This window comes from Ctenopharyngodon idella, chromosome 14 (genome assembly GCF_019924925.1).
Source record: "Ctenopharyngodon idella isolate HZGC_01 chromosome 14, HZGC01, whole genome shotgun sequence".
Taxonomy (NCBI): Eukaryota; Metazoa; Chordata; class Actinopteri; order Cypriniformes; family Xenocyprididae; genus Ctenopharyngodon; species Ctenopharyngodon idella.
The window spans coordinates 22,223,513-22,251,410 of record NC_067233.1 but is presented as its reverse complement, the minus strand read 5'-3'; the positions used below and the strand labels follow the sequence as shown (position 1 = coordinate 22,251,410).

General features: G+C 39.2%; 1 protein-coding gene across 1 annotated transcript in view; it reads left to right on the top strand.

Moving 5' to 3' along the window:
- Window positions 1-3,186, top strand: part of pigg (phosphatidylinositol glycan anchor biosynthesis class G) — a 117,761-nt gene extending 114,575 nt beyond the window's left edge. The window contains exon 13 of the mRNA XM_051859946.1: window positions 252-3,186. Coding sequence (XP_051715906.1) covers window positions 252-471 — 220 coding nt within the window. The 3' untranslated portion in view covers window positions 472-3,186. The remainder of the gene's footprint in view (window positions 1-251) is intronic.
- Window positions 3,187-27,898: the final 24,712 nt, after the last annotated feature.

The following is a 27,898-nucleotide window of genomic DNA, read 5'->3' as shown; positions in this document are numbered from 1 at the left end:
AATGGCTGTGGCATCAGACCATGACGGGTGACGTTGATAATGAATGTATAATAGACGTTTGCCGTGAAACATAACACATAATCAAAGGTTAGTAAAGGAAGTAATAGCTTTTCCATTAGCACTAAATGAGCAATGAATAGCAGTCGATGAGACCTGACGGTTTTATGACTACAGTATTATATAATGACACAAATCATAGACTCAGACCGGACCATAACCAGATTGAATGTCTTTATTCTGCTCTCTTTCAGGGCTGTAATGGGTCTCGGTCATGGCAGCTACTGCTTCGCGCTCCTGCGGTCCATCCCAGTTGTGTTCTACGTGGTTCTGGTCACCAGTCTCCGATACCACCTCTTCATCTGGAGCGTGTTTTCTCCCAAACTCTTGTACGAAGCCATGCACACCCTCGTCACCACCGCCGTGTGTCTGTTTTTCACTTTTATGGATCAGGAACGCTCGGCTAGGCCTTGAATACAAAGCCAGATCCAGAACCAAAGCCAAACTCAGGTACAGAACAAATGGTGCAGTTGGAGTTTTAGGCACCAAAAGAAGAAATTAGTTCGTGTGGAAGGAAATTCTACTGCTGTGAAAGAGGTCGACGTTGAGAATTCAGAGCTCACATGGAGATTTGGCTTGCTCTACTGACTTATTTCTGTGCATGTGATTAAATTATTATTTTTTTAATATTTTTTGGGAGGTCATCGATAACGTGCAGATAACGTACGGCGAGACTTGTGGGTGTACATATGATAATCCCTCTTATTCTCTATGCAGTTTTCTTCCTAAAGCTTTACCGATAAAGGAGAGTGTAATTCTTTTTGTATTTTGCCATTTCTGCTCCTGACCGTTGCTTCACCTCTGGAATTATACGAGATAAGATGCATCATTAATAACTCTCCTCGCTGAGATCACAGCAGATGTAAACTCCTCACGCACTTGAAAGCTTTAAGGGATCTTAAAAGTCTTTTAAATCATATCTAAACACAGCTGCGTGTGACGTTTCATTTTAATCCGTCTGTTGGGAATGTGAATTGTAAACTGATTTATCTTGGTAAGTGTTTTTTCTTTATCTCAGCTCTTAGATCTGGTTAATAATAAAACAAGCCCTTTTTGATTGCGAGTAATTCATTTCTACATGCTTTTTAATGTGTTTTGCCTCTCTGTTACACTGTTAAAAGTTTGTCTTCGGTTAGAGGGTCTGATTTGTTTTGATACATCTGCTGTGTACAAGTTTTAAACTTATAGTAAATGTCACTTTGAACGTGAGAAGACATTTTGCCTGTCGCTTGGTTTCTATCTTCATCAGCTCCGCCCACAGAGAAATCTCATTGGTTGAAATAAGCTCAGCATAGCTAAACAGATTCTCTGATTGGCTGTGATTTTGTTGCATCGAGCACTTTTTGAGTTAAGAACATGTTCAATTTTTATTTAAAAAATTCTGCCACCAAATTAATTTGAAATGTTTTGTTTCCATTAATGGTTATGGACGTCTCTTTTCTTCTGTTGGTGAATCTTTGCTATTGCCATTTTCTGATTATTTTCAATTTTGAAAACAATTGTGCTGCTTCATAATTTTAAATTTATCTTTGATGAATAGAAAGTTTATTTGAGAAATATATGTTTTGTAACAGTATAAATGTTTTTAGTGTCACTTTGGATCAATGTAATGCATTCTTGCTGAAAAAAAATCGGTAACACTTTAGTTTAGGGTCCAATTCTCACTATTATTAACTAGTTGTTTATTAGCATGTATATTACTAGGATATTGGTTGTTTATTAGTACTTATAAAGCACATATTAATGTCTTATTCTGCATGATCATATTCTACATCCCATAATCCTACCCAATACCTAAACGTAACAACTACCTTACTAACTATTAATAAAGAGTAATTAGGAGTTTATTGAGGCAAAAGTCATAGTTAATAGTGAGAATTGGATGCTAATCTAAAGTGTGACCAAACTTTTGTATAATATAGTGTAAAGGTTAGACCATCTGTTACAGCATCTTTACCTTGTTCACGACAATCAGTGCAAGTTTGTATTAATGTCACAGAATATTTAATCAAGTATTTCAAAATATATTTTCCCAGCCGCTTCAAATGGGTTTCTTTGAGACATTTTGCTGTGAAGATACCATTAGACTTTAGAATAATTGTGAAGCATATTATTTGTGTTACTATTATGTTGACATCTGAAATGTTATTAATCTTCAGGATGCTGAGGCAGGATGTAATCCAGGTATTGTCCATTCTTCCTCAAAATTAGTAAAAGAATTCATTAATGATTCCCATTCCTTACAGATACTGTTACTAAGTGAAGGCATCTCAGATGTCTGCTTCCTCCCAGCGGTGCAGTTTTCACACTCTGCTTTGACCTTTTTATTGGCTGTAGAAGGTGATTTTGTGACCTAATGCCTTTTTAAACTGTGAACATCCTCCAGGGAGAGAGAGGAGAGCGTAGAGTCTATCCCACTGGAACGAACGCAGTCTGGAGCTTCAGATTGACCTCTGGGATTCAGCTCTGATCACACTCTCAGTGGATCTTTCTATATAGAGTTCTTGACAACCTTCATGCCAAACAGGTTCAATAAATGTCTTAAATGATTGCATAATCCGTTCATATTTAATGGATTATTTAAATTTTTTCTGAGTGGTAATGTATGTTTATAAGCTTCTTAATTCATAAATCTAATCAACATGATGGAACCCCTATAAGGTTCTATATATGAAGCCCTTAAAGAACCATTAAAAGTTCCATATAGAATGTTTTCTCCTCAGAGTGTGATTTACAGTCTGAGCTCATGCAGTGCACTAATATTGTACCTTTCCAAGGGTAAAAACGCTCAATATTTGACATTTGATTGATCACCCTTCTTGTTATATGAGGGATAATGTTCAGTCAGCCGGTCATTATCACAAATGAAATCCCGACAGGTCTTGCATCATCCTGAAGGGGGTTATTTTTCCATAATGACTGGATGACTGCATTATTGCATGGCTGCTTACCAAATAAATAAATAAATCTACATATTAATTGATTTCAAATTATTTAGATTAGTGTCATTATATAAAAAAAGTTTGGTCAATCAGTATTATACAATCAATCAGAACTGAGTATTCCAGAAATCTGTGTAATAATTACTGCTGTGAGATTTTCTGTGGTTATTAAATGTTTTGAGGTTTATGTTTATTTTGTTACTTTGTCATCTATCTTTGAGCATGAAAAAGTCCCTCCAGCGGGAGTTCTTCTCTATATCAGTGTCTGTTTCTGAACTCCCTGAAACGCCTCCATTGAGTTTTCTTCACAATATTCCTCATTTAAATAATTCATATGCAGAATAAAGGGGCGGGGCCTGGTTGAGTTAGTTAGTAGTGTGTTGAAACTGGCAGTTATGGTAAAGGGCGGGACATTTCCCTAATGACCAATCACAACACACTGCTCCAGCCGACCAATCAGAGCACATTGTGCTTTTCAGAAGGAGGGGCTTCATAGAGACAGGAACTAAACAGAGCGTTACTGACAGACTGGGAAGAGAGGAGCTGCAACAATGGAGAATATGAGGAAAATAATCAACATTCAAGCAGGAAAACCTGTTCTAGTAGAGCCCAAAAACAACATCTAGCTGTTGAATATAGTGTGTGATAACCATCATTCAGCTCAGACTAACCAGCATTCACTAACTCTCTCAGTTCTTGCTTTGAAGCTGTCGTGGGTCGGTTCTTTCTGCTCAGTGGGTGAAATAACGGTCAAGGACGACCAGCATATGAGAGAGAGTACTGTATGTGAAAGCCTTTCGATTTAAACCGACTCTCTGTTACCTGTCCATCATCATCTCTCTCTGTCGGTGAGCAGGAGAGCCGGTGTGTTTTTAATGTGGTTTTCAGGCCTCTAGTGTCCATCCGTCCCCTGCTGGTGTCTTTAAAGCGGAGCGGCTGTCCTGCTCTCTAAGCTCTTATCAGTCATTGAACAGAGCTCAGACACCTTCTGGGCTGATTCCTTTATTTTCTTCTCCTCTCCGTTCTTCTCTCACTGAGCTGTACTGCCTACACAGGCAGCTGACATCTGTGTTTTTCTATTATTATTATCTTTAATTAAGACGGGTCTATAATACCTGGAGAAAGCGATCTGTTAGCTTTCCCATTTACTTCAGAGTTTGACTTTCAGTGGAGCAGATCAGTGTCAGTTTAAACCAAGATCAAAAGTGACAGTAAAGACAATGTTACAAAAGATTCTGTTTCAAATAAATGATGTTCTTTTGAACTTTATATTCATTTAAGAATCCTGGGGAAAAAAATTTCACGGTTTCCACTAAAATATTAAGCTGTTTTCAACATCAATAATAATCATAAATGTTTCTTGAGCAGCAAATCATCATATTAGAATGATTTCTGAAGGATCATGTGACACTGAAGACTGGAGTAATGATGCTGAAAATTCAGCTTTGATAACAGGAATAAATAACAGTTTACTATATATTCACATAGAAAACAGCTGATTTATATTATAATAATATTTCACAATTTTTACTGTATTTTTGATCAAATAAATGCAGCCTTGGTGAGCAAAAGAGACTTTCAAAAACATAAAATCTTCCCGACCCCAAACTTTTGAATGGTATATACAGCTTTTGTATCTCTAGCATGCATACTTCCTAGGGTACTTACTATAGTTTGTAACATTAAAAAAATCCTTTTCTTAAACAGCATTTTAATCTTGTTTTTTAACATGATACAAATGTATGGTGCATGTTTAAAATATATTAAGACTTGTTGGTTTGTTACTCTATTTTCAAGCATAACCTCTCTAACTTTTGTTGGATTTATTTACATGCATTTATGCATTTGCCTTACATTGCATTCAGTGTACACATTTTATAAGACTATGCAACAAGAAATAATTTAAGACTTGTTTTCAGAGACTATATCCACTGTATATATGTTCTCGAAAAACAAGTCTTAAAGGATTAGTTCACTTCAGAATTAAAATTTTCTGATAATTTACTCACCCCCATGTCATCCAAGATGTTCATGTCTTTCTTTCTTCAGTCGGAAAGAAATGAAGGTTTTTGAGGAAAACATTCCAGGATTTTTCTCCATATAGTGGACTTCACTGGGGTTCAACGGGTTGAAGGTCCAAATGTCAGTTTCAGTGCAGCTTTAAAGGGCTCTACATGATCCATTTTCTAAAAATAATAAAAATGTATATACTTTTTAACCACAAATGCTCGTCTTGCACTGCTCTGTGATGCTCCACGTATTACGTAATCACATTGGAAAGGTCACCCATGACGTAGGCGAAAGTACCGTGGTAGGGCAAAAAAATTTTCTCCTCCAACTTCAAAATCATCCGACATCGTTCTTTTTCCTTTTTTTGTAAAGACCGTTTGACTTAGTCTTTGCACGTTCGCTTTGTAAACACTGGATCGGTACTTTCCACGTGACCTTTCCAACATGATTACGTAATACGTGGAGCATCACAGAGCAGAGCAAGATGAGCATTTGTGGTTGAAAAGTATATTATTTTTTTATTTTTTTTAGAAAATGGCCGATGGTTTCTCTAGATAAGACTTATTCCTCGTCTGGGATCGTGTAGAGGTCTTTGAAGCTGCACTGAAACTGACATTTGGACCTTCAACCCGTTGAACCCCAGTGAAGTCCACTATATGGAGAAAAATCCTGGAATGTTTTCCTAAAAAAAACCTTTTCGACTGAAGAAAGAAAGACATGAACATCTTGTATGACAATGGGGTGAGTAAATTATCAGGAAATTTTCATTCAGAAATGATCTAATCCTTTAATATCTTATGCAATTTTGCTTCTCAAGTAAATATATCTTTCTTTAAAGATGTTTTTCCTGGAAAACAAGACAAAACAGTGATTTAAGAGAATGATTTAATGCAGTGCTTCTCTCTCTGACTTTCATGGATGTTTACTTCACTCTCCAACAGAGATATATCTTCTTGCAGGAGTCACGTGACTCTCTCTGTGGATAAAGTTTCTCTATTTAAATTCTGGCTTTTGAACTCTGTGTGTGTTTGTAGGTTTAAGCACCTGGAAAGGCTTTCAGTTTTCTCAGCCTCAGCAGGATTTATGGGATACGTCTGTGCGGTGTGTGTTGTGAGTGTAATAATGGGGCTGTCAAGGAGCCAAAGGTTTGTGTTTATGAGGAGAATGAAGCTTATAGAAGTGTGTCTGCTCACCTGCGCTGGATGGCAGGTAGAGATAGTGATTTCCCCTGATTTAAGCAGAGCTGCAGATGGGCTGGACGGGATGCGGGCGAACATCTCTGAGCGGCCACCCGTGACTTCATTTAAAATCTGCAAGAAGCGCAGCTGTAAACGCACGGCCTAATAGAGCCGAAGCCTCGGTCTGGACGCGTTCCATCCGGTCTGCTTTCATCCATTTGATTCGATTTGTTTTGTTGTTGTTGTTGTTGTTTATGCGTGTTGGATCGCGACTGGAAATATCTGAACACAAACCAACCCTCGTGTTTTACTCCCAGTGACGGGATCAGATCCTCATACATAATTAGTTCAGACATCTATCTGGGTTTTGCACCTGTATACGATTTTATCTTGTTTTCAAAGAATATATATGTGTTTTTGTGTGTGTGTGTGTGTGTGTGTGTAGCCAGGTGTAAAATGAACAAAGAAATTGCTGTCGTTATTTCTACGACTTTCCTTTTCAGCTGACATTAATGTTGTAGGTGATGCAGCAGTTATTTAATGCCGATTAACATTATTGACATAAAAGTTATGGCAATAATAGCAAATACAAGCTTTGAAAAGCAGCATTATCATTGGGTTCCGTGAATCGAGTAAAATAAATAAATCATTTGGGAATTTTAATAATTTCATCTTTTGAATATCTTTTTTTACGGACCACCATTCAAACTTTTGGATTAGTATGATTTAAAAAAAAAAAAGAAATTAATACTTTTTATTCAGCAAGGATGCATTAAATTGATCAAAAGCGACACTAAAGACATTTATGATGTTACGAAAGATTCTATTTCAAATAAATGCTGTTCTTTTGAACTTTCTATTCATCAAAGAATACTGAAAAAATAAAACGTATGATGGTTTCCACAAAAAGATGAGCTGTTTTCAACACTGATAATAATCATAAATGTTTCTCGAGAAGCAAATCATCATATCAGAATGATTTCTGAAGGATCATGTGACACTGAAGACTGGAGTAATGATGCTGAAAATTCAGCTTTGAATAAATTACACGACTATATATTCACATAGAAAACAGCTGTTTTACATTGTAATATTAACAATAACATTTTTGTTTGTTTTTATTTGTCAGTTATTTCTCGTTTCCTTTTTTTCTTTCCATGAAGGATGAATGTTTTGATTAAAAACCATCATTATACTATTCTGTCAAAGATCAATATTTATTCCGCTCCTGTTTCGTGATCCTTTCGTCTTCATTCTGTTGTAAAGCAGAGCATCTTTGAACCTTTCTCCCAAATAAAGCGACTGCTTTCCCGAGCGTGGCTTTCCTCTGTAATTACTGGTGGATGCGGGTCGATGAGAGATTGATGTGATAGAAAATCCAAGAAAGAAAGAGAGCGAGCTGGAGTCTGGCTGCTTCCACAGGCATCTAATGGAAGGAGCAATTTGCCTGCTGGAGTCATTTAAAGCAGAAGATGAATTGGGTCTCTTCAGGCCTTTTGTTTAGAGCTACAGTTTAATAGCAGCTTATGAAATGTTCTGGACGGCTTCACAAGAGTCTAAACAAATCCTATTCACTACAGGAGTAATATAGCTTCAGCTCAAACTTTAAACACACTCCATCCTACTTTAAATGTAGATAGTGTAGACAGTATACATGGAGTAATTGGCGACCTGAATGGCGGTAAATGACTTGAGGGAATGATATTTGGAATTGAAAAGTTATGATACTAAAAGACTAGTAGTGCAGTGATTTTTCCTTCATTCTCCCCTTTAAGTACTCTAACTAGTTAACCATATTTGATAAGTGGTTTAAGTCTGTACTACTTATTTACCATCACATTCCAAGTCTTCTGAAAACATACGATAGTTTTGTGTGAGGAACCGATCGAATTTTAAGTCGTAATTCTGCATATTCAAACCTGACATGACTTGGCACAATTTCATTCCGGGAACGAACACGTCACAGTATTCCTCATTTAAATAATTCATACGCAGAAAAAAGGGGCGGGGCCTGGTTGAGTGAGTTAGTAGTGTGTTGAAACTGGCGGTTATGGTAAGTGGCGGGACATTTCCTTAATGACCAATCACAACACACTGCTCCAGCCGACCAATTAGAGCACATTGTGCTTTTCAGAAGGAGGGGCTTCATAGAGACAGGAACTAAACAGAGCGTTACTGACAGACTGGGAAGAGAGGAGCTGCAACAATGGAGAATATGAGGAAAATAATCATCATTCAAGCAGGAAAACCTGTTCTAGTAGAGCCCAAAAACAACATCAATACTTTGTAAAAAGGCATAGTATGGCCTCTTTATGGCAATCTCTCCATTGTAACCCAGTAAAATCACAGGTCAAAGGTCACTGCTGACTCTTCTTCAGGACAACTAAATGGAGAAACTTAACCGCTTTGTTGTATCAGGTCTCGTGCTGGACTCCTGAGGTGAGAATTGATTTAGAATCAGTCTAGGATCTTAGATCAATATTGTTTTTCTCAGACTATCCTGTTGAACTGACCAGTTTAGACCAGCATCTCTATTCATGATTTCATACTTCTCGCACTACTGTGTCAGTAACAAACTCCAGTATTCATTCAAGGAGGTGATAGAGTTTCCTTCAAATGTCTGTGCATTTATTATTCAGACAGCTTCAGGAAACCTATTGAAGGTGCCTCAAAAACCCTGAGTTTCACATGCTCCTTTGAGATTTTTTGAAAGGTTCTCCAAAGGGTTTTGCTGGTGCTGTGATCTCAGGAACCTCTAATAGTCCTTCAGGTATCTTTTCATTTTGACAGCTATAACTGGTCATCTAGCATATCTAGTCACAGTCATTCTCCCTGGCCAAGGAAGTGTTGCTGAATAAGCTATTTGAGTGGAGACACCAGCATCCAAACTACTGCATCTCTTCGTTTTTGACAACAGCAAGTTATGCAAATGAATGAGGACAACATGGTTAAATTTCATTTTTGAAGGAAATGTCCCGAAGAAAATCTTGAATGTCTTATACGTTTGCACATATCATTTTGCGCCTGACTGCTTCACAAATGAGGGTTGTCAACAACTCCAGTTCGAACATATAAGGCTGAACACCGCTACTGACAGTTTCAGTGCGTGAGATTGTCCTGTTTTGTTGTTGCCGGTGTTCTGGCAGTCTGTCCTACACCGGTATGCTGGAGCATGAGCTCTTGAAGCTCTGAACATCAGATGAGGTTTTTAAGGGTGTGTTCACACTGTTTGTTCTGCTTCCAAACAAACTCTGGTGCAGTTCGACTGAAATACAAAGCAACACGGACCAAAGACATCTAAACAAACCAAAACAGGATGTGATGTCACAAGATGTGACCCTAAAAAAGGTTTAGCGCTTCAAAATGTTTAGCGATATAGCTAAATGTCATTTGTCGATAAGATTTCTCAAATGGCGACACAATCTTTTTCCGTTGATATTTAGCGCATAAATTCTATGTCGATAATTCAAATGTCGCAAACATTTTTTGGAAACACTTTTTTTGTCAAGAAAAAGGGGTTTAACACAAATAAATGTGGTGTCACATGACAGAAACATGTTTGCAAACAGGACAATTGAGCTGCTCTGTGTCCAAACCTGCACTTCGTCAAATAAAGGCAGTAAAATCCTGTCAGACGAGTGGCTCCAATTTGCCCTCATCTTCTTATATTTCCTATCTAATAACATTATGTGAAAATAAGCAGCACTGGCGAATTTCAGTTGTCTCATTACATTTTACAGATGTTTGGGATGCAAACGATAAGAATTTGTGATATATGCAAAATTATGTATGGAAACGGCTCAAGGGCAGATAGCAAAACTTATGCGACAATGCATTTCTTTTAGGGATGACGTCATCACGCACACCGTTTTATCGGTAAAAAGCCAACTGGATGGAAACAGCCTCGACACAGCAAATATTTTTTTGTGCATATTTGCTTTGTTGATAACAAAACATCGCAAAAACTGGCTACTGGAAACTTGCAGCAGATCTTGATTTGAGGAATTCCTGCTGCTGTTTAGACTCTTTTACACATTTTATAAGCTCTGTGAATTCTCAGCTGGTAGAAAAAATAAATACAATGAGCACACTTAGCACAACACACAGCACTGTTTATACTGTAAACGCTTCTCTTTGTGAGCTTTGTTTAGGGGCTGCTGAAATGCAGCTTTATGCACAACTGCCAGCCTGCATAGAGAGCTTCTTGAGACTCCAAATACCTGTTTGCTTTTTATACAGTTGCAAGAAAAAGTATGTGAACCACTTGCAGAATCTGTGAAAATGTTAATAATTTTAACAAAATAAGAGAGATCATACAAAATGCATGTTGTTTTTTATTTAGTACTGTCCTGAGTAAGATATTTTACATAAAATATGTTTACATATAATCCATAAGACAAAAAAAATAGCTGAATTTATTAAAATAACCCCATCCATAAGTATGTGAACCATTGATTCTTAACACTGTGTGTGGTTACCTGGATGATCTACGACTGTTTTGTTTGTTTTGTGATGGTTGTTCATGAGTCTCTTGTTTGTCCTGAACAGTTAAACTGAGCTCTGTTCTTCAGAAAAATCCTCCAGGTCCTGCAGATTCTTCAGTTTTCCACGATCTTTTGCATATTTGAACCCTTTACAGCAGTGACTGAATGATTTTGAGATCCATCTTTTCACACTGAGGACAACTGAGGGACTCAAACACAACTATTAAAAAAGGTTCAAACATTCACTGATGCTCCAGAAGGAAACACGATGCATTAAGAGCCGGGGATGAAAACTTTTGAATTTGAAGATCAAGGTAAATTGTATTTAATTTGTCTTCCGGGAAATATGTAAGTATCTTCTGTTGCTTCCGAAGAGCAGTACTAAATGAAACAAACTGATATTTAAACGAAATAAGAAAAATTTGTACATCTTCATCCTGTTCAAAAGTTTTCACCCCCCAACTCTTAATGCATCATGTTTCCTTCTGGAGCATCAGTGAATGTTTGAACCTTTTTAATAGTTGTGTTTGAGTCCCTCAGTTGTCCTCAGTGTGAAAAGATGGATCTCAAAATCATTCAGTCACTGTTGGAAAGGGTTCAAATATGCAGAAGATGCTGGAAAACTGAAGAATTTTTGGGACCTGGAGGATTTTTCTGAAGAACAGAGCTCAGTTTAACTGCTCAGGACAAACAAGAGACTCATGAACAACCATCACAAAACAAAAAAACAGCCGTAGATCATCCAGGTAACCACACACAGTATTAAGAATCAATGGTTCACAAACTTATGAATGGGGTCATTTTAATAAATACAGCTATTTTTTTGTCTTATGGATTATATGTAAACATCTTTTATGTAAAATATCTTACTCAGGACAGTACTAAATAAAAAATAACATGCATTTTGTATGATCTCTCTTATTTTGTTAAAGTTTTGCACATTTTCACAGATTCTGTAAGTGGTTCACATACTTTTTCTTGCAACTGTAGCTGCCTACAATTGATTTGTTTGACAGAAACTTTCCTTAATAAGCCTTTATCTGACTGAGCTGACTTCTTCTGTGCTCTAAATCACTCACAAATCTTCTGACAGTTTGATAATCTTTATTACATTTTCGAAAATATTAGTTGTTTTAATGCCTTTTGCAAGACATTGCACCATGTTATGCTTTTCATCTTCAGAAAGTTCTTCTTTCTCCACATATTGCATGAGAACTGTGACTTGTTTAATAATGTGGAACAACCTCTTTAATAGGTTTTCTATTTATCTAAGAAGATTCCTGGCAAACTGCTGTCTGAGATTGATTCCAGTTATCTAAAACAATATGAGAAATAAAACAAACAAACAAATACTTTCTTTGAAAAACCAAAATCTGAATGTGCATTGTATACTGAAATCCTACTGATATGTAACTTGCATAATAATTTGGACTGTATTATTTTATTTTCAGGTCTGGACCAAACAAACCAAGAGACCTGAACTACAAGAGTGAACACACTAGTTTTTAGTCTCTCACTTTTAAAAATAAAGGTTCTTTATTGGCATTGATGGTTCCATGAAGAAACTTTAACATCCATGGAATCTTTCCATTGCACCAAAGGTTCTTTATAGTGAAAAAAGGTTCTTTGGAATATTAAAGGTTACCTATTATGCCACTTTTTACAAGATGTAATATAAGTCTCTGGTGTCTCCAGAATGTGTTTGTGAAGTTTCAGCTCAAAACACCCCATAGATATATTTATTATTAGATTGTTATAAACCCATTTTTAAGTGGAAGGAAAAGCATGCCGTTTTTGTGCATGTATCTTTAAATGCAAATGAGCTGCTGCTCCCCGCCCCCTTTCCAGAAGAGGGCAGAGCCTGTACAGCTCGTGCCTTGGATACTCTGCCAAAAACTAACAAAACATCATTGATTATCATCTCTATCGTGATCACACTCATATGACATTACAGTTCTTCATCATCATGAAAGTTAATTATTTGCATGCGTTTTAAAGCCATAACAGTTTAAACTTCTGATATATGGGTTTCTGAATGCACAGAAAGCTGGATGTCAGATGGTGCGTCCTGTGAGTATTAAACTAAGTTCTCTTACACGTCTTATTGCACTTAAACTGTCAAATACACACAAGGTTCACAAACACAGTGGGTTATGTCTGTGAACGCAAACAGCAGGGAAAGAAATCACATGTGTATATTAGATCTGTGTATTAAAGTGACAGCAGAATAATAATCAGTTCCTACTGCTGTAAATATAAACCAAACAACAAAAGGAAAACAGAAAATCACTCACTGCTCTTGACTGAATAACTTTAGTAGCTTTAATAAGAATACATTTGTTACTTGAACGCTGCTGTTAAATCCTCTGTTTATGATTTATGGGGATAATAAGAAAAAGAAGTGGGTGGATTTTTATCATTATAGGCTGGTTGTTTACACACACTGTGGACACACATCTGTGTTCAAACACCTTATAAAAGTGTATTTTGCATAATAGGTCCCCTTTGAAATGTTGACTGAAAGGTTCTTTGGGGATACAAAATGGCATCACTGCAAAAACCCCTTTTGGAATCTTTATTTTTAAGAGTAGTACTCTGAAGCTGCGATCACAAGGCGCTTGTAAACTATAACAATAAACTCAGGAAAGAAAATAAACCTGATTCATACCCAACAGGCCGCCGCTTTCCTCAGCAGGAGGAAATTATGACAAAAGGGTTAAAAATAAGTGCATCCAGAGCCGAGCTGAGATCACAAACCCTCTCAGCGTTCGAACAAAAACCTCTTCCATCCCACCGGCGGACTTTTTATTAGACTCCAGACGTCTTGTCGGGCCGCACCGAATGGGCTGACGCGGCAAAACCTGGAGTCCTCTCACTAATGCACCTCCTTGTGTGTTTGTGGATCATCTTTCAGACTTAATGGAGGCTGTTTTTGTCCCAAGCGCCTCCCACAAGATTCTGCCCTAAAAATAAAGGAAAAAGAAAGCGGCGGAGAAGAGAAAGTGTGTAGGAGGAAAGTATAGCGAGCATGAATATTCATCCCAAGCGGTCAAGTCTAGGGGGCTTTCGGTAAAGCGTAACACGTCTCTCAGGCTTACATTGTTATTCAGAGAGAAACGCTGAAAGATGAGTGAAAATATACAAAGTTTGAAAAAATACTCTTGGCATTCAAATGAGTTGTGAGTGTTTCACAAACAAGCCAGTGGAGAGGAGAGGGTGACTTTCAGACCTGTTGAGATGTTCTGTAGTTTCCTCACGGCTTTTCTTGAGTGTTTTCATGACATGTGAGGACATATTTAAGGGTGGATGAAAATATTTCAGAGCTTCAAATATCTTAAATTAGAATGTCTATGTCCAAATATTTATTATTTTAGTGTTTTCTTGTTTGATGTCTTTATCTGCTAACCATTTGTTTTGATTCTTGGTCCTTGCCATTTTTTTTCTTTCCTTTTTTATTATAATAGGCTATATGTATTTTGTGTTCATCCTCGTGGTTGTCTTACGCTGTTGGTTGTTCCCTGTCTTGTAATAAGGGTTGCATTTATAAATACATTGAGGTTTCTTGCAGCAATACCAGCCATATTTAGTGTTGCATCACTTAAATAATTTTTTCATTATTATTATTATTATTTCACTCTGCTAAAACTCTGTATGACAATTACTTTATAAATTAATACAATTTATAATATTGTTGCTGTCGTGGAGAAACTTGTAACCATATTTCATCATTTTTATGTTTTTTTTTTTTTTTTTTTTAATATATAAATCATTACTATTGGTCACCCTTTACATCTGTCTGTGGGGTTTGCAAATATTTAACCAATGAAAAGGATTGAAAACGTCTCAGGTTACGTATGTAACCATGGTTCCCTGAGAGGGAACGAGACGCTGCGTCAAGCGCTTTGGGAACGCCTCTGCGTGAATGCGTCGTGAAGCACATGTGAAATCTGTCCAATGGCGTGACGGAACGTCATAGGCGGGTGACGTCATGACCAGGAAACTATAAAGCACACCCGAACCAAACAGAGTTAGCTTCTGAAAGTCGAAGTAAGTCGATACAGGCATGCAGGGAGTATGGCAACGGGACGCAGCGTCTCGTTCCCTCTCAGGGAACCATGGTTACATACGTAACCTGAGACGTTCCCTTTCAAGGGAACTCGCGCTGCGTCAAGCGCTTTGGGAACGAGATACCCACGCCGCCATAAGACCGAGTGCCTGTATGTGTGAAACTGTTCAGTGCACACTAAGACACCAGCACCCTTGACCCCGGGGTAGAGGCCACATCTAGGTTATAAAACCTAACAAAAGTGTGCGGCGAGGACCAGCCGGCCGCATCACAAACTTCTTGGAGGGACACTCCAGACAACAGGGCCAAAGAGGCCGCCATACTCCGTGTAGAGTGAGCACGGACCTTAAGAGGAGAAGGAAGACCGGCAGACTCATACGCAAGTGAGATAGCCTCAACTATCCACTTGCTCAAGGTTTGCTTAGATGCGGGGTGCCCCCTACGTGGGGCCCCGAAACAGACGAACAACTGATCCGTCTTACGCCACAGGGCAGCTCTGTGGACGTAAGCATCCAAAGCCCGAACAGGGCACAGCAAATTAAGTTTTTCCTGGTCTGGATCCAGAAAAGGAGGAGGGCAAAAGGCCTGCAACATAATAGGGCCCGCCACATTAGTGGGGACCTTAGGGACATAACCTTCCCGAGGAAAGAGAAAGGCTTTTACCATGCCTGGCGCAAAGTCCAAGCAAGAGGGAGAGACCGAAAGGGCTTGTAGGTCACCAATTCTCTTTAACGAAGAGATAGCGAGGAGGAAAAGAGTCTTTAGAGTGAGGAATTTAACATGAACCTCTTCAATAGGCTCGAAAGGAGCAGTAGACAGGCCCTCCAACACTATAGCCAAGTCCCATGTGGGAACTCTCTGACGTGCCGCAGGCCTCAGCCTCAGAGTACCACGGAGGAAGCGAGTAACCCAAGGGTGTCTGCCCAGAGAAGCACCCTCCAAAGGAACATGGTAAGCCGCAACGGCCGCCACGTAGACCTTTAGCGTCGAAGGAGATAAACCAGAAGAAAATTTTTCTTGAAGAAACTCCAAAACTGTACCAACTGGGCAGTTAACAGGATCAACATTACGTTCTCTACACCAAGAAGAGAAAACATTCCATTTAAAGGAATACAGCTTCCTCGTGGAGGGAGCTCTGGAATGGAGCATAGTCTCCACTACTTCAGTAGAGAGACCGGAATCTAAGAGCTGTGCCCCCTCAGAGGCCACGCCCACAACTTCCACAACTCCGGGCGGGGGTGAAGAATTGAGCCCCCCGCCTGCGAAAGTAGGTCCCTCCTGACCGGAATCTCCGGAGGAGAGCCGTCGAGGAGGGACATAAGGTCCGAGAACCATACTCGGCCCGGCCAAAACGGGGCTACTAGGAGCAACTGGACCCCGTCCTGGCGCACTCTCTCCAGAACTCCCGGAAGCAGAGCAATCGGGGGAAAGGCGTACAGACACAGCCTCGGCCACGTCTGCACCATAGCGTCCAACCCCAGGGGGGCTGGATATGAGAGGGAGAAATAGAGAGGACATTGGGTCGTTTCCAGAGACGCAAACAAGTCCACATCCGCTTTCCCGAAGCGCTCCCAAAGGAGCTCCACCACCTCGGGGTGGAGTCTCCACTCCCCGGGCCTCGGCCCCTGCCTCGACAGGATGTCTGCTTCCTGATTCAGACGCCCTGGGATGTAAACTGCCCTGACTGACAGCAACCTCCCTTGGGCCCACAGGAGGATCTGGTGTGCCAACTTGCATAAGGGGCGCGACCGCAGACCCCCCTGATGGTTTATATATGAGACCACCGCTGTGTTGTCCGTGCGGACCAACACATGATGGCCCCTGAGATCTGGGAGGAAGTGTTTGAGTGCCAGGAACACAGCCATCATCTCTAACTGGTTTATGTGCCAGGAAAGATAATGACCCCTCCACAGACCCTGAGTCGAGCGACCACTCATGATCGCCCCCCAACCGGTGAGGGATGCATCCGTCGTTAGCGTTACGCGACGACAAGGAGCCCCCAACACCGGGCCTTGGGAAAGAAACCAGGGTTTCTTCCACATGACACAAGCACGAAGGCATCGCCGCGTGACCTTGATCATGCGAAACGGATTTCCCCTCGGGGAAAACCCCCTGGTTTTGAGCCACCACTGCAACGGTCTCATGTACAGCAGGCCAAAAGGTATCACGTTGGACGCAGCTGCCATCAGACCTAACAGTCTCTGAAACTGTTTCACAGTGAGTGACTGACCCAGCTTCAGCTTGTTTACGGCTGTGAGAATGGCCTCTATGCGAGCTGGCGACAGACGAGCTTGCATTGACACTGAATCCCACACTACGCCTAGAAAAGAGGTTCTCTGAGCTGGAGAAAGCACACTCTTCTTTGCGTTTAGCCGTAACCCCAGACGCTTCATATGGGCGAGAACAGCATCTCGATGCTGAACCACCAACTCTTCTGACTGTGCTAGAATCAACCAGTCGTCTATGTAATTCAACACGCGGATGCCCTGGAGTCGCAGAGGAGCCAGAGCTGCATCCACGCATTTTGTGAAGGTGCGGGGAGATAAAGCTAGGCCGAAGGGAAGAGCCCGATATTGGTACGCTTCGCCCCCGAAAGCGAACCTCAGGAACTTCCTGTGTTGAGGAAGGATGGATATATGAAAGTATGCGTCCTTCAGATCTATCGTGACAAACCAATCCTCGAACTTGATTTGTGACACGATCTGTTTCAGAGTTAGCATTCTGAACTTGAGCTTCTTTACAGAGCGGTTTAATAGGCGCAGATCTAGAATGGGACGCAACCCTCCATCCTTCTTTGGAACTATAAAGTACCGGCTGTAAAACCCTGACTCCCTGCTGGGAGAAGGAACCCTTTCTATGGCTTCTTTTCGCAAGAGAGTCTGTACTTCCTGTTCCATAACCAGAGCCTGCTCGGGGCTCACCTCGGTGAACAAAACCCCGTTGAACCTGGGCGGTCGCAACCCGAACTGAATTCTGTACCCAAATTCTACTGTGCGCAGGACCCATTGAGATACGTTTGACAGAAGTTTCCACGCTGCCAATGAATCTACTAAGGGAATCAGTCTCTCGAGACTGACCTCTGGTGTTAGATGGGTGACCAGCCCGGTGCCCTGAAGCGGCGAACCGGCAGGGAGCAACTGAACTGGCCACTTTTGGTCCCTCCTTGGAGGGAGCGAACATCCCAGCGCCACTACGTTGCCGGGTGGACGCTGAGATAAGCGTTCGCTGGGAGCTGCTGCGCCCTGAAGCACGCGAGGTGGCAGGGTTGGCAGAACGGCCCCCTGAGGGCACCGAGGGGGGCCGGGCACCGTGTACTGAGGTGGACACCGACCCGCCTCGGAGGGGACTGCCCTCAGAAGCCTGACACCACTGGCGTCAGGACTTCTTTCCCGAAGCCCTCCGCTGGATAATAACGGTCCTAAGATCCGCCTTTCCTTTGGATGGCTTCGGTTGTGAGCGCTGCCCCGACCCCCAGTCCCTCTGCGGGGGGGCACGGGAAGCAACGCTCACTTTTTGTTGCACCCTGTGGGAGGAGCTCGTACTCGGCTGGGACTGCTCCTTATGACTAGCAGCCCCAGAGACCTGAGATCGGCGGGGAAGAAATTTAGAGAAAGCCGCCGCCTGTTTCTTAGCTTCCTGGAACCTCTCGACGACTGTGTTGACTGAGTCGCCGAAGAGGCCAGGCGGCGTGATAGGAGAGTCAAGTAGAAAAGATCTATCTCGTTCCTTCATGTCAGCGAGGTTGAGCCAAAGGTGTCTCTCCGTGGCCACCAGGGCTGCCATAGACCGCCCAATAGATCTGGCGGTCTCCTTGGTGGCACGGAGAGAGAGATCTGTAGCTTTCCTTAGCTCAGAAAACGCCTCGCGACTGACTTCCCCACCCTCATCAAGGTCTTTAAGCAGGTCGGCTTGATAGGCTTGAAGGACGGCCATAGTGTGTAAACATGCCGCCGCCTGACCTGCTGCCGAGTACGCTTTACCCACTAAAGCAGAAGATGTACGTAAAGGCTTAGTGGGTTACTTCGGGGCTTTGAGAGAGGCTGCCGACTCGGGGGAGAGATAGCTCGCGAGCGTCTCTTCCACCCGCGGCATCTCCCCATAACCATGCCTTTTTAGTCCTAAGATGTTACTATAATTAGATGTTTGTGGACTATAGACCCGGAAGGACGCGGGTCTGTTCCACGACCTCGACACCTCGGTGTGGAGGTCGGGAAAAAAAGGCAAGCCCCGGCGTGGAGGTTGTGCGCGAGACGGGAGAAAGCGCTCGTCTAATAAACTGGCCTGACGGGCTTCCTGTTTCTCGGTCGGCCAGCTTATGTTTAATCTGGCCACCGCTCTAGTAACAACCTCCACTAGCTCCTCATATGCTTGTGACTGTGGTGGCGACTCATCACACTGATCGATGCTGACAACGTCTAATTCCTCAGAACTAGAGCACTGCAACATCGGCGCTTCACCAGGGGCAGAAGAAACCGCAGAGCGCGCTTCTAGCTCCTGAAATGAAGCGCTGGATCCTGCAGGTAAAGGCAGAGAAAGGGCGGGGCCCGTCTCTAACCCCTCTGCAAGATCCATTTGCGAACCCCACGACGCGAGCCTTCGCTGTGCCTCGGCAGCAGCGGGACCCGAGCCGCGGGGAGCGCGAGCCGAACCGCTTTCCTCGAAAAGCGCCCGGCGGGAGCGGAGCGTCTTCATAGACATCAGCTCGCAATGCTCACAGCCAGCTCCCTCGAGAGCTGACTGGGCATGCTCCACTCCCAAGCAAACAACACAAAGCTCGTGTGCATCTCCCGCCGGAATGTAGCGAGGACAAGGAGACGCACACGGCCTGAATTGCTGCACTTGTGTCGCCATAATAGTGTCTTAGATATGTGTGCTTGAATAACGTGAGAGACAAACAACAATAAATAAGACAGACAGTTTCACAGAAAGCGCTTACTGAAGACACAGAAGCTAACTCTGTTTGGTTCGGGTGTGCTTTATAGTTTCCTGGTCATGACGTCACCCGCCTATGACGTTCCGTCACGCCATTGGACAGATTTCACATGTGCTTCACGACGCATTCACGCAGAGGCGTTCCCAAAGCGCTTGACGCAGCGCGAGTTCCCTTGAAAGGGAACTGTCAAGTCAAACCTCATAACTCCGCCCACTTCTATTGTGAATGAAGTGCCGCAAACTTCTCTGCTTGTTTGCAATGCAATAAAAAACTGGTTCTTTAAATAAGTACAGCTTTTTCTTTACACAAAAAACATAATATGTAATGTTTTATGTGTTTGAGGAGCGGGGAAGAGCGTCTCATGAGACAGACTATCATATAACATTAGATTTTGGCCAAATGACAGAAAAAAACTGAGTGTTCACATATCTACAGTATAAAGCCAAAAATGTATTTTGCCTATGTTAAAATATGAGGTAAATCCAGCCCTGTATATTGCTTATATTTAGGAGTAATCCTAATGTGTTAAATCTAATTAGTTATCTAATAATTCTTAAATGGACAAAAAATTCTTGTCATTGCAACTCAGTTTCTGCACACTAACGAATGCTTTCATCATGACTAACAGTGCAAACGCGATGTAACTAAGAGATTCGTTGAATAAAACGGGAGTTTTAGTGCGAGTCCAGAACTTAGTCACTGATAAACTCGCTCTGTTTGATTGACAGCTCCAGCGATTGTAAAGGGAGCGTTCTTTGATCGCTTTCTATATATAATTTAATCACCATTTAAATGACAGATTATTTTCATCCTACTAAGAGAAATAACGTGAAGTTGAGCGTTTAGTCACTGGTTTGATTTACTGACACATAGACAAAGAACATCTGACTGTACATGAATCATTAATATCAGATCAGGCATTAGAATGAACACAGTTACTGACATGTTGTTGCATTACTGTCGAGTCCATATCGTAAAAGTCTGTTTGCAAAGCCTGCGCCGAAATACGATTGATTTACCAAAGAATCCACAGTGAAATGTACCGAATACAAATAAATAAAGCTCAACTGAGACATTCACATTGACTTAAACAGGCTGTTTTCCTGTAACACCTCTGTCATGATTGGCTGACCTCATGTGAAATGGAAAGACTGGGAAGGAAGTTTTGTTATCGGAAAGTTTACTTTCGTTGAAAAGTTTGGGGTCAGTAAGATTTTTAATGTTTTTAAAGAAGGTCTGAAGGTCCTGCCGCATGACAAACAGAACCAACCGAGGCAATGAAATATGTGTGCATATGTTAGAGAGATGACTGATAAATCTGAAGGGCAGAACATGCAAAAAGAAATATGACTAATACATTATTTCAGCACAGGCGCTCTTTGTTTATATAAATTTACCAGACTCAAACATGAGCTTAATTTAAAAGCATCATATTCTGCATTTTTGTAGCAGTTTATTTCCCCCTCTAAAGCCCACATCAGTGTTATTTTTATTATAGCTTTATTTTTATATTTTTAGTTTGCATGTTAATTTTAGTTAAATTTTTAGTCATTTCATTATGTGCTTTTTTCACTTTAGTTATTGTTTTTTTTGTTTTTTTAATATTGCTATTTAGGTTTAATTTATATTTATTTCAGTTTTAGTATTTATTCAAGGCAACAGTTTCATTTAGTTTAAGTTCAGCTAATATTTTATTTTATCTTGTATATTTTATAGTTAATGATAATAATTCTTAGTCAATTGTTTTTTGTTTGTTTGTTTGTTTGTTGTCTGACTAAGAGGATTAAATGGCTGTTTATACTGTACTTTTTATGTAAATAATCTCTGTTATAATATGTAAAATAAGTATCATCACTTACATAATGTGGCATATTTAAGTTAATTTGAACAGGCATTGACGTAGAAGTGCCACTCACATTTACATATGCAAATGACCTCTTATGATTTTGTTAACCTCTTCACATAAGTTAAGTGTTATATAATAAAATAGTGAGTTGAAAAAAACCCAACCTGTTAATATTTATAAACACATTGTATTGTTTCAGGATTTTAAAAGTAAAATTGCGAGCATAAATAAGAACTAATAATAAGAATTAAGAAATAGAATTCAAATCAGGATGTGAATTAGAATCAGAATTAAGAAATGGAATGGTAATTGGAATCAAAATTGGCATAAGAATAAGAAGATCCTGTTGCTGTTGTTCATTATCAGCTGTATTTAAATTATTACAGATTTAGTTACTGCTTTTATTGACTGAATTCTTTATTTGTCTGGTAAAAATACAGTTTTCTGTTCAGTGAACTTTTATTGGAATTGGATCTAGATTTAAGGCCCATTCACACCAAGGATGATAACTAGATAACTCTAAAGATAACTATATTAGCGTCCACACCAGCGGACGATATCATTCTGTTTATTATAATTGTGCTGCAGTTTTGTCATCTGGTTTTATTATTTTTATCATTCATCAGCTGGAAAAATCTTTCTGAAAGTGATTCAAACAGTATTGTTCCTCTGTGCCGTTATCGTGGTTGTGTTTTGGACTCTGCTATTTGTCATCGTCCTTGTGGCAAATCTTGGTTTGCTGATGTGAATACAGTGTGGAGAGAGCAAACACACTTTCCTAGGAGGCATGAAACTTGTTTCAAACATGCAGTTACAATACTGTTCTTGCTACCTTCACAAGCTGTTAAAATGGACAAAACCTTTCTTCCAAATATCTCTGTGATTCAAATATCGAATCTTATGAACAGACTACAAGTTAATTGTTTTGATAGAGGGAAACAAGATGCATTTCTAGTTTCAATATTATTTATTCCCCTTTAATACAATAAGCGTCAGCTGTGTGTATAATCACCCACAGTTGGTTTTTGACCATTGAAAATGGGTAATATTCAACAATTTGTACATGAAGCAGCATTGAGATGCTCATATCTCTGGGATTGAACCATACAGGGCCTTAAAAATGAACATACCAAAAGAAAAGATTGCTAAGAACCAGAATGTAAAATCATATTGAGACATATTTTAATACTTCTTGAGTTACAGACACGCAAACTTTCGAAAAGTAATATTTTTGGCACCAGACAGGAATGTTCTATGCAATTGTTTTTATAGAAGGAAACAAGATACATTTCTAGTTTCAACATTATTTGTTCTTCAGATATTCCTCTTTAAAAGAAAAATGTATCAGTTGTAATCAAATTGACCCACATTTGGTTTTTGACCATTGAAAATGTGTATAATTTAATTATTTATTCTTGGAGCCACATTGAAATCCCCATACCTCTGGAATGAAACCACATATGGCCTTCAAAATGAAGACACCAAAAGAAAAGTTTGTTAAGAACCAGAATCTAAAAGGATATTAAGATATTTTTAATATTTCTTGAGTTACAAGTATGCAAACTTTGAGGAAAAAACTTCACCGTCACCGTTGGCATATAATGCAGGAGAGATTGCTGAAGTCAACAGATTTTACTAACAGACCTACCAATCTCTGTGTGAAAATAAAATAATGATGTTGACATCTTTCTAAAGGTTTTTTTAAACCTCTGTAAATTGGCTCCAAATCTCAACTGAAAATTGTCATTTTGACGCTCCTCTACAAAACAGTGGATTACTCAGTAAATATACATCTGTGACATTTAATATTTTGGTTTGAATAACTAAATTAATGCTAGGCCTGACTATTTAAGTGACTATATTCTACACTATTGATGCTGTTAAACCTCAGGACATTGAAGATACCGACACACCAACAAGTGACAGTTTTCCAGCTTCCAGCTGAATTGATCATATGCACTGAATGTTCTTAAGAAGATATAAGCATTATTACGGAAGTTCTTAAGAACATTCAGTGCATATGATCAATTCAGTTTCCTTATTCACTCAGATTTTGAATAGACAGTTGACTTTGTTTGGATCAGAACTGATCATATTGTGAGTCTCGGCCGAGTCAAACACACGAGGCTCGACTTTGACCCGAGCTGTAGAAGTGTTTTGTGTAACTTGCTTGTCCTGCTCCAGGCCTGTTGTTCTGCATTATTCTGTTGTTTTTGGGTGAGTTATTACAAACACAAACTCGGGACATGGACGGTGTCTGCTGTCCAACTCTCTTTCTGTTTCTCTGTCAGCTGTCACAGCGCTCCAGAGTCATATTGGCTGTGATTTGTGTCTCTGTCTGTCAGTTTCAGGGGTCGGTGTTATGATCACAAGATTCAGAGGCTGTTTTTGGAGATCAGAATGACTCCTGCTGGAAGAGACGACAGGAGGACAGTGGTGCTTTTTTAGTCCTGTTCCTTCTGGTTCCTGAGCTGGGAAAAATCTTGTTCTGCATAAAGTACTTTCAGATTAAATGTTATAGAGGCGAAACACCAGAATACACGAGTGATGAAACTTTAAAGCACCAGATTATTATTTCAGCTAGTTGCCAAGGCAACATTTCTCATTTTAGTTTAGTTTAGGTTGAAGTACTAAAATAACTACAACTATAAATAAAATAAACTTAATAACAAAAAACTATTTAGACATATGTACAAAAAACTTATAATAATGAAAAAAAAACAACAAAAAAAACATGAAAGCAACAAAGCAACAAAATTGGCTTTTAAGTTGCTTTTAGAGACAAAGAAACAAATGCAAATGATGATATTGCTGTTTCTTTTCTTTTTTTAAAAATTATTATTACAGTTTTTATAACCCTTTTTATTGTCTGAATGATGTCACCTGGTAAAACAATGTCATGAGCATGTCATTTTAATTTTATTAATTTTATTAATATATTTTGAATTAGTTTTTATATTTTATTTTATCTACTGTATTTCATTATGTGCTTTTGTCATTTTTTTTTAAAATAAATATTACTATTTAAATTTATTTTTTATTTCCATTTATTTTTTATTAATTTCCAGTTAATAATTTTAGTGCTTACAAGGCAACATTTCTAATTTATTATTATTATTATTATTATTATTATTATTTATAAAAAAAACTAATATTTATATTTTATTTAATTTCAGCATTATTTCAATTAAAAGAAATGTTTTTAATAGTGTTAGTTTAAGTCAACAATAATAATCCTGGTCATAAGATAGCTTAATATCTTGTTTTGGGGTTTAGAATTAAAATCGCAAGTGTAATTAAGAATTTAGAATCAGAATTAAGAAATGGAATTAAAATCAGAATGTGAATTAGAATAAGAAATGCAATCGCAATAAGAATCAAAATGGAATAAAAAGATGTTACTATTTTTTCAGTGATTGAGGGTGTGTTTTCATGACAGCAGTGTACTAAAAATGGTTTTTCCTTTGTGTTTTTCACGTATAGACAACATTGTCAAAACGATCCCCGTTCGCACGGATCAAATGACTAAAAATGCTGCATTCTGCTGCAAGGCCAGTAGGCGATGTCACTTTGTAAAGAAACACTACGCGCCTATAGACTGAACACGTAATACGCATGATTAATATTGTTTTCAAAAACTTGCACTTTGAAACACGTTTTCATAAGTTAGCATTTTCAGGCCTCCAAAACGTGTAAAAGAACGTCCCCTAAGGGCGTGTAGTGTTTCTTTACAAATAACATCGCCATCTACTGGTCTGGCAGCAGACGTTGTCACCATTTTGCAATAATATTATTTATTTTTAAACTGTTTTGAGTTTTTTTTTTCTGATTTTAAATATCAACAGTGTTTCTCAGAAATCAGTTACTGCACTTTTAAGTAGCTTGTAAACATACTTTATCACTAGAAAAAAATTGAACTAACTCTTTAAATATGAAAATATTTTACAATCATTTAACTCTGTGATGCTGTTTGGTCATTTCTGACCGAAACATTTTACGCTTTGTTTTTTTAAAAAAATTTGTACTTCATCGTAATGGTACGAAACTTGGTAAAGATTTTGGCACTTGCTATGTGAACGAACACACACACACACACACACACACACACACACACACACACACACACACACACACACACACACACACACACACAAAATCATGGACATAATTTAAAAAGGTTACAAAACAAAAAACAGTCACACTTGTGCTCTGCACATCTAGTGGAAACTTTTGGTACTGCGGCCAAACAAAATCTTACTGAAAGCTCATTTTTTGAGATATCAACCTCAAATTTGAAGGACAACTTGTTTAGATTTATGGCTTTGATGTTCTCACAGTTTTAGAGTAAAACATGTTTTTGACTATATATTTTATATACAAATTTAAAATGGTATTTTGGTGCATTTTTCATGACAATAATCGTAAATTTCTGTAAGCTAACTTTTTAAAACTTTTTTCACTTCAGCAGTAATCTGCCAAGTGTCATCTTTGAAAAGAGATCAAAATTAAGTCTGCTCCAAAGCATTCAAAATTTATGTCAGTTTAAGTTGAAAATTTCTTTTTCAGGTCTATGCTCAAAAAGTGAATAAATGGATTATAACTACAGCATAAATATAATTTAGTACCATAAAACCCCCTAAAATTTTGACATAAAGAGTTCTTTAAAATTGAGTCAAGACCCCGAGAGTTCTCTATAGAACCTTTATTCTAAGAGTGTTGTTGGTGAACTGCGGTGTACACTGCGTTTGTGTCGTATGTGATGTTTGACCCTGTTAGAGAAGAAACGTTAATCTCTGACTGAAGCACACACACACACACACACACACACACACACACACACACACACACACACACACACACACAGAGAGAGAGCTTTGCTGCCTCAGGTGTCAGGGATTTCTGATGAACACATATAACCCTCTCTCTTTCTCTCTCTGTAGTGTCTTAATCTTCAAACGGAAGGAAACTCAATCAATATGCAGAGAAAACAAAGACAAGCTGTGAACTGATAAGCAGACGTGTGCGGCCTGTAGAAGATGAGAGCGTTTGTTCTGCTTATGAGGGGATTGCAAAACAGTCAACTCTCATTTTGGTGTCAGGTTACACATCAATGGACCCTTCCAGAACCGTATTGCACAGGGTACTAAAACATACTGTACACTACTGTTTAAAAGACTGGGGTCCGTTTTTAAAGTCTCTTCTGCTCACCAAGACTGCATTTATGTGATCAAAAATACTGTGAAAAATTGTGAAATATTATTATAATTTAAAATAGCTGTTGTCTATGTGAATACATGTTAAAGTGTAATTTATTCCAGTGATCAAAGCTGAATTTTCAGCATCATTACTCCAGTCTTCAGTGTCACATGATTCTTCAGAAATCATTCTATGATTTGCTGCTCAAGAAACATTTATGATTATTATCAATGTTGAAAACAGCTTCATGCATTTGGGAAAACCATCATACATTGTTTTCAGGATTCTTTGGTGAATAGAAACTGCAAAAGAACAGCATTTATTTGAAATAAAAATCTTTTTGTTGCATTATAAATGTCTTTACTGTCACTTTTGATCCGGGTGAAGAGGTTTATATGAGACCGTAGGGAAGCAAACACTGAATTTGTTAGAGTTTATTTTCTTGCAGTCAGCAGACGGAGAAGTGCTGGACTCGGCTTGCACACCTATTTTACACTGTCAGTGCGATTTTCTGCTGTAGACGAATGCCTATTTCCATGGTATAATTTGCATGAAATTATATAATGCATATGCTACAAAATGGTGTTTTTCCCTGACTTTTTGATCCAGCGTAATGTATTTACACAGAAATCACCATTGCAGGAAACAATGCGACATAACAAATGTTCTGTTTTTATTTTTTTAATAAAAATATTATATATATTCATTCATAAGAAAAAGATTCTTTGCTGAACTTAAAGTGCTGCAAAAGAGCAACAGAAGAACTTCTCTATCTTCTCTCTTTCTTCTTCACTCTTTAATTCACTCTTTGTCCCACGAAATGAGATGAAATTCACAGTTTCGTGTTTCAACGTCATGGATTCTTGTCCTGAAAAGCAGACAGACATGTATTCAGGGGTTCATCCTCGAGTCATCGTCCGCTTCGGTCTGATAAAGACTGTCCATCCGCTCGCAGTGGCCATGGAAACTCATAATTGAGATATACCATGAATACCCTGGAGAACAAAAATTACACACCAGTAGCTGAAATGAAAAGAGTGTAAGAGTGAAAGAGAGATGAGATGAGACGCTCTTAAAGGCTTGCGCTTTATTGGCTGCCGCTTGTTGTGTTTTGCAGCAATTCTTTTGTGTTTGCTTTCAGGAGCCCTGACAAAAACTCCATCTCTTAACGGAAAGACACAATCAC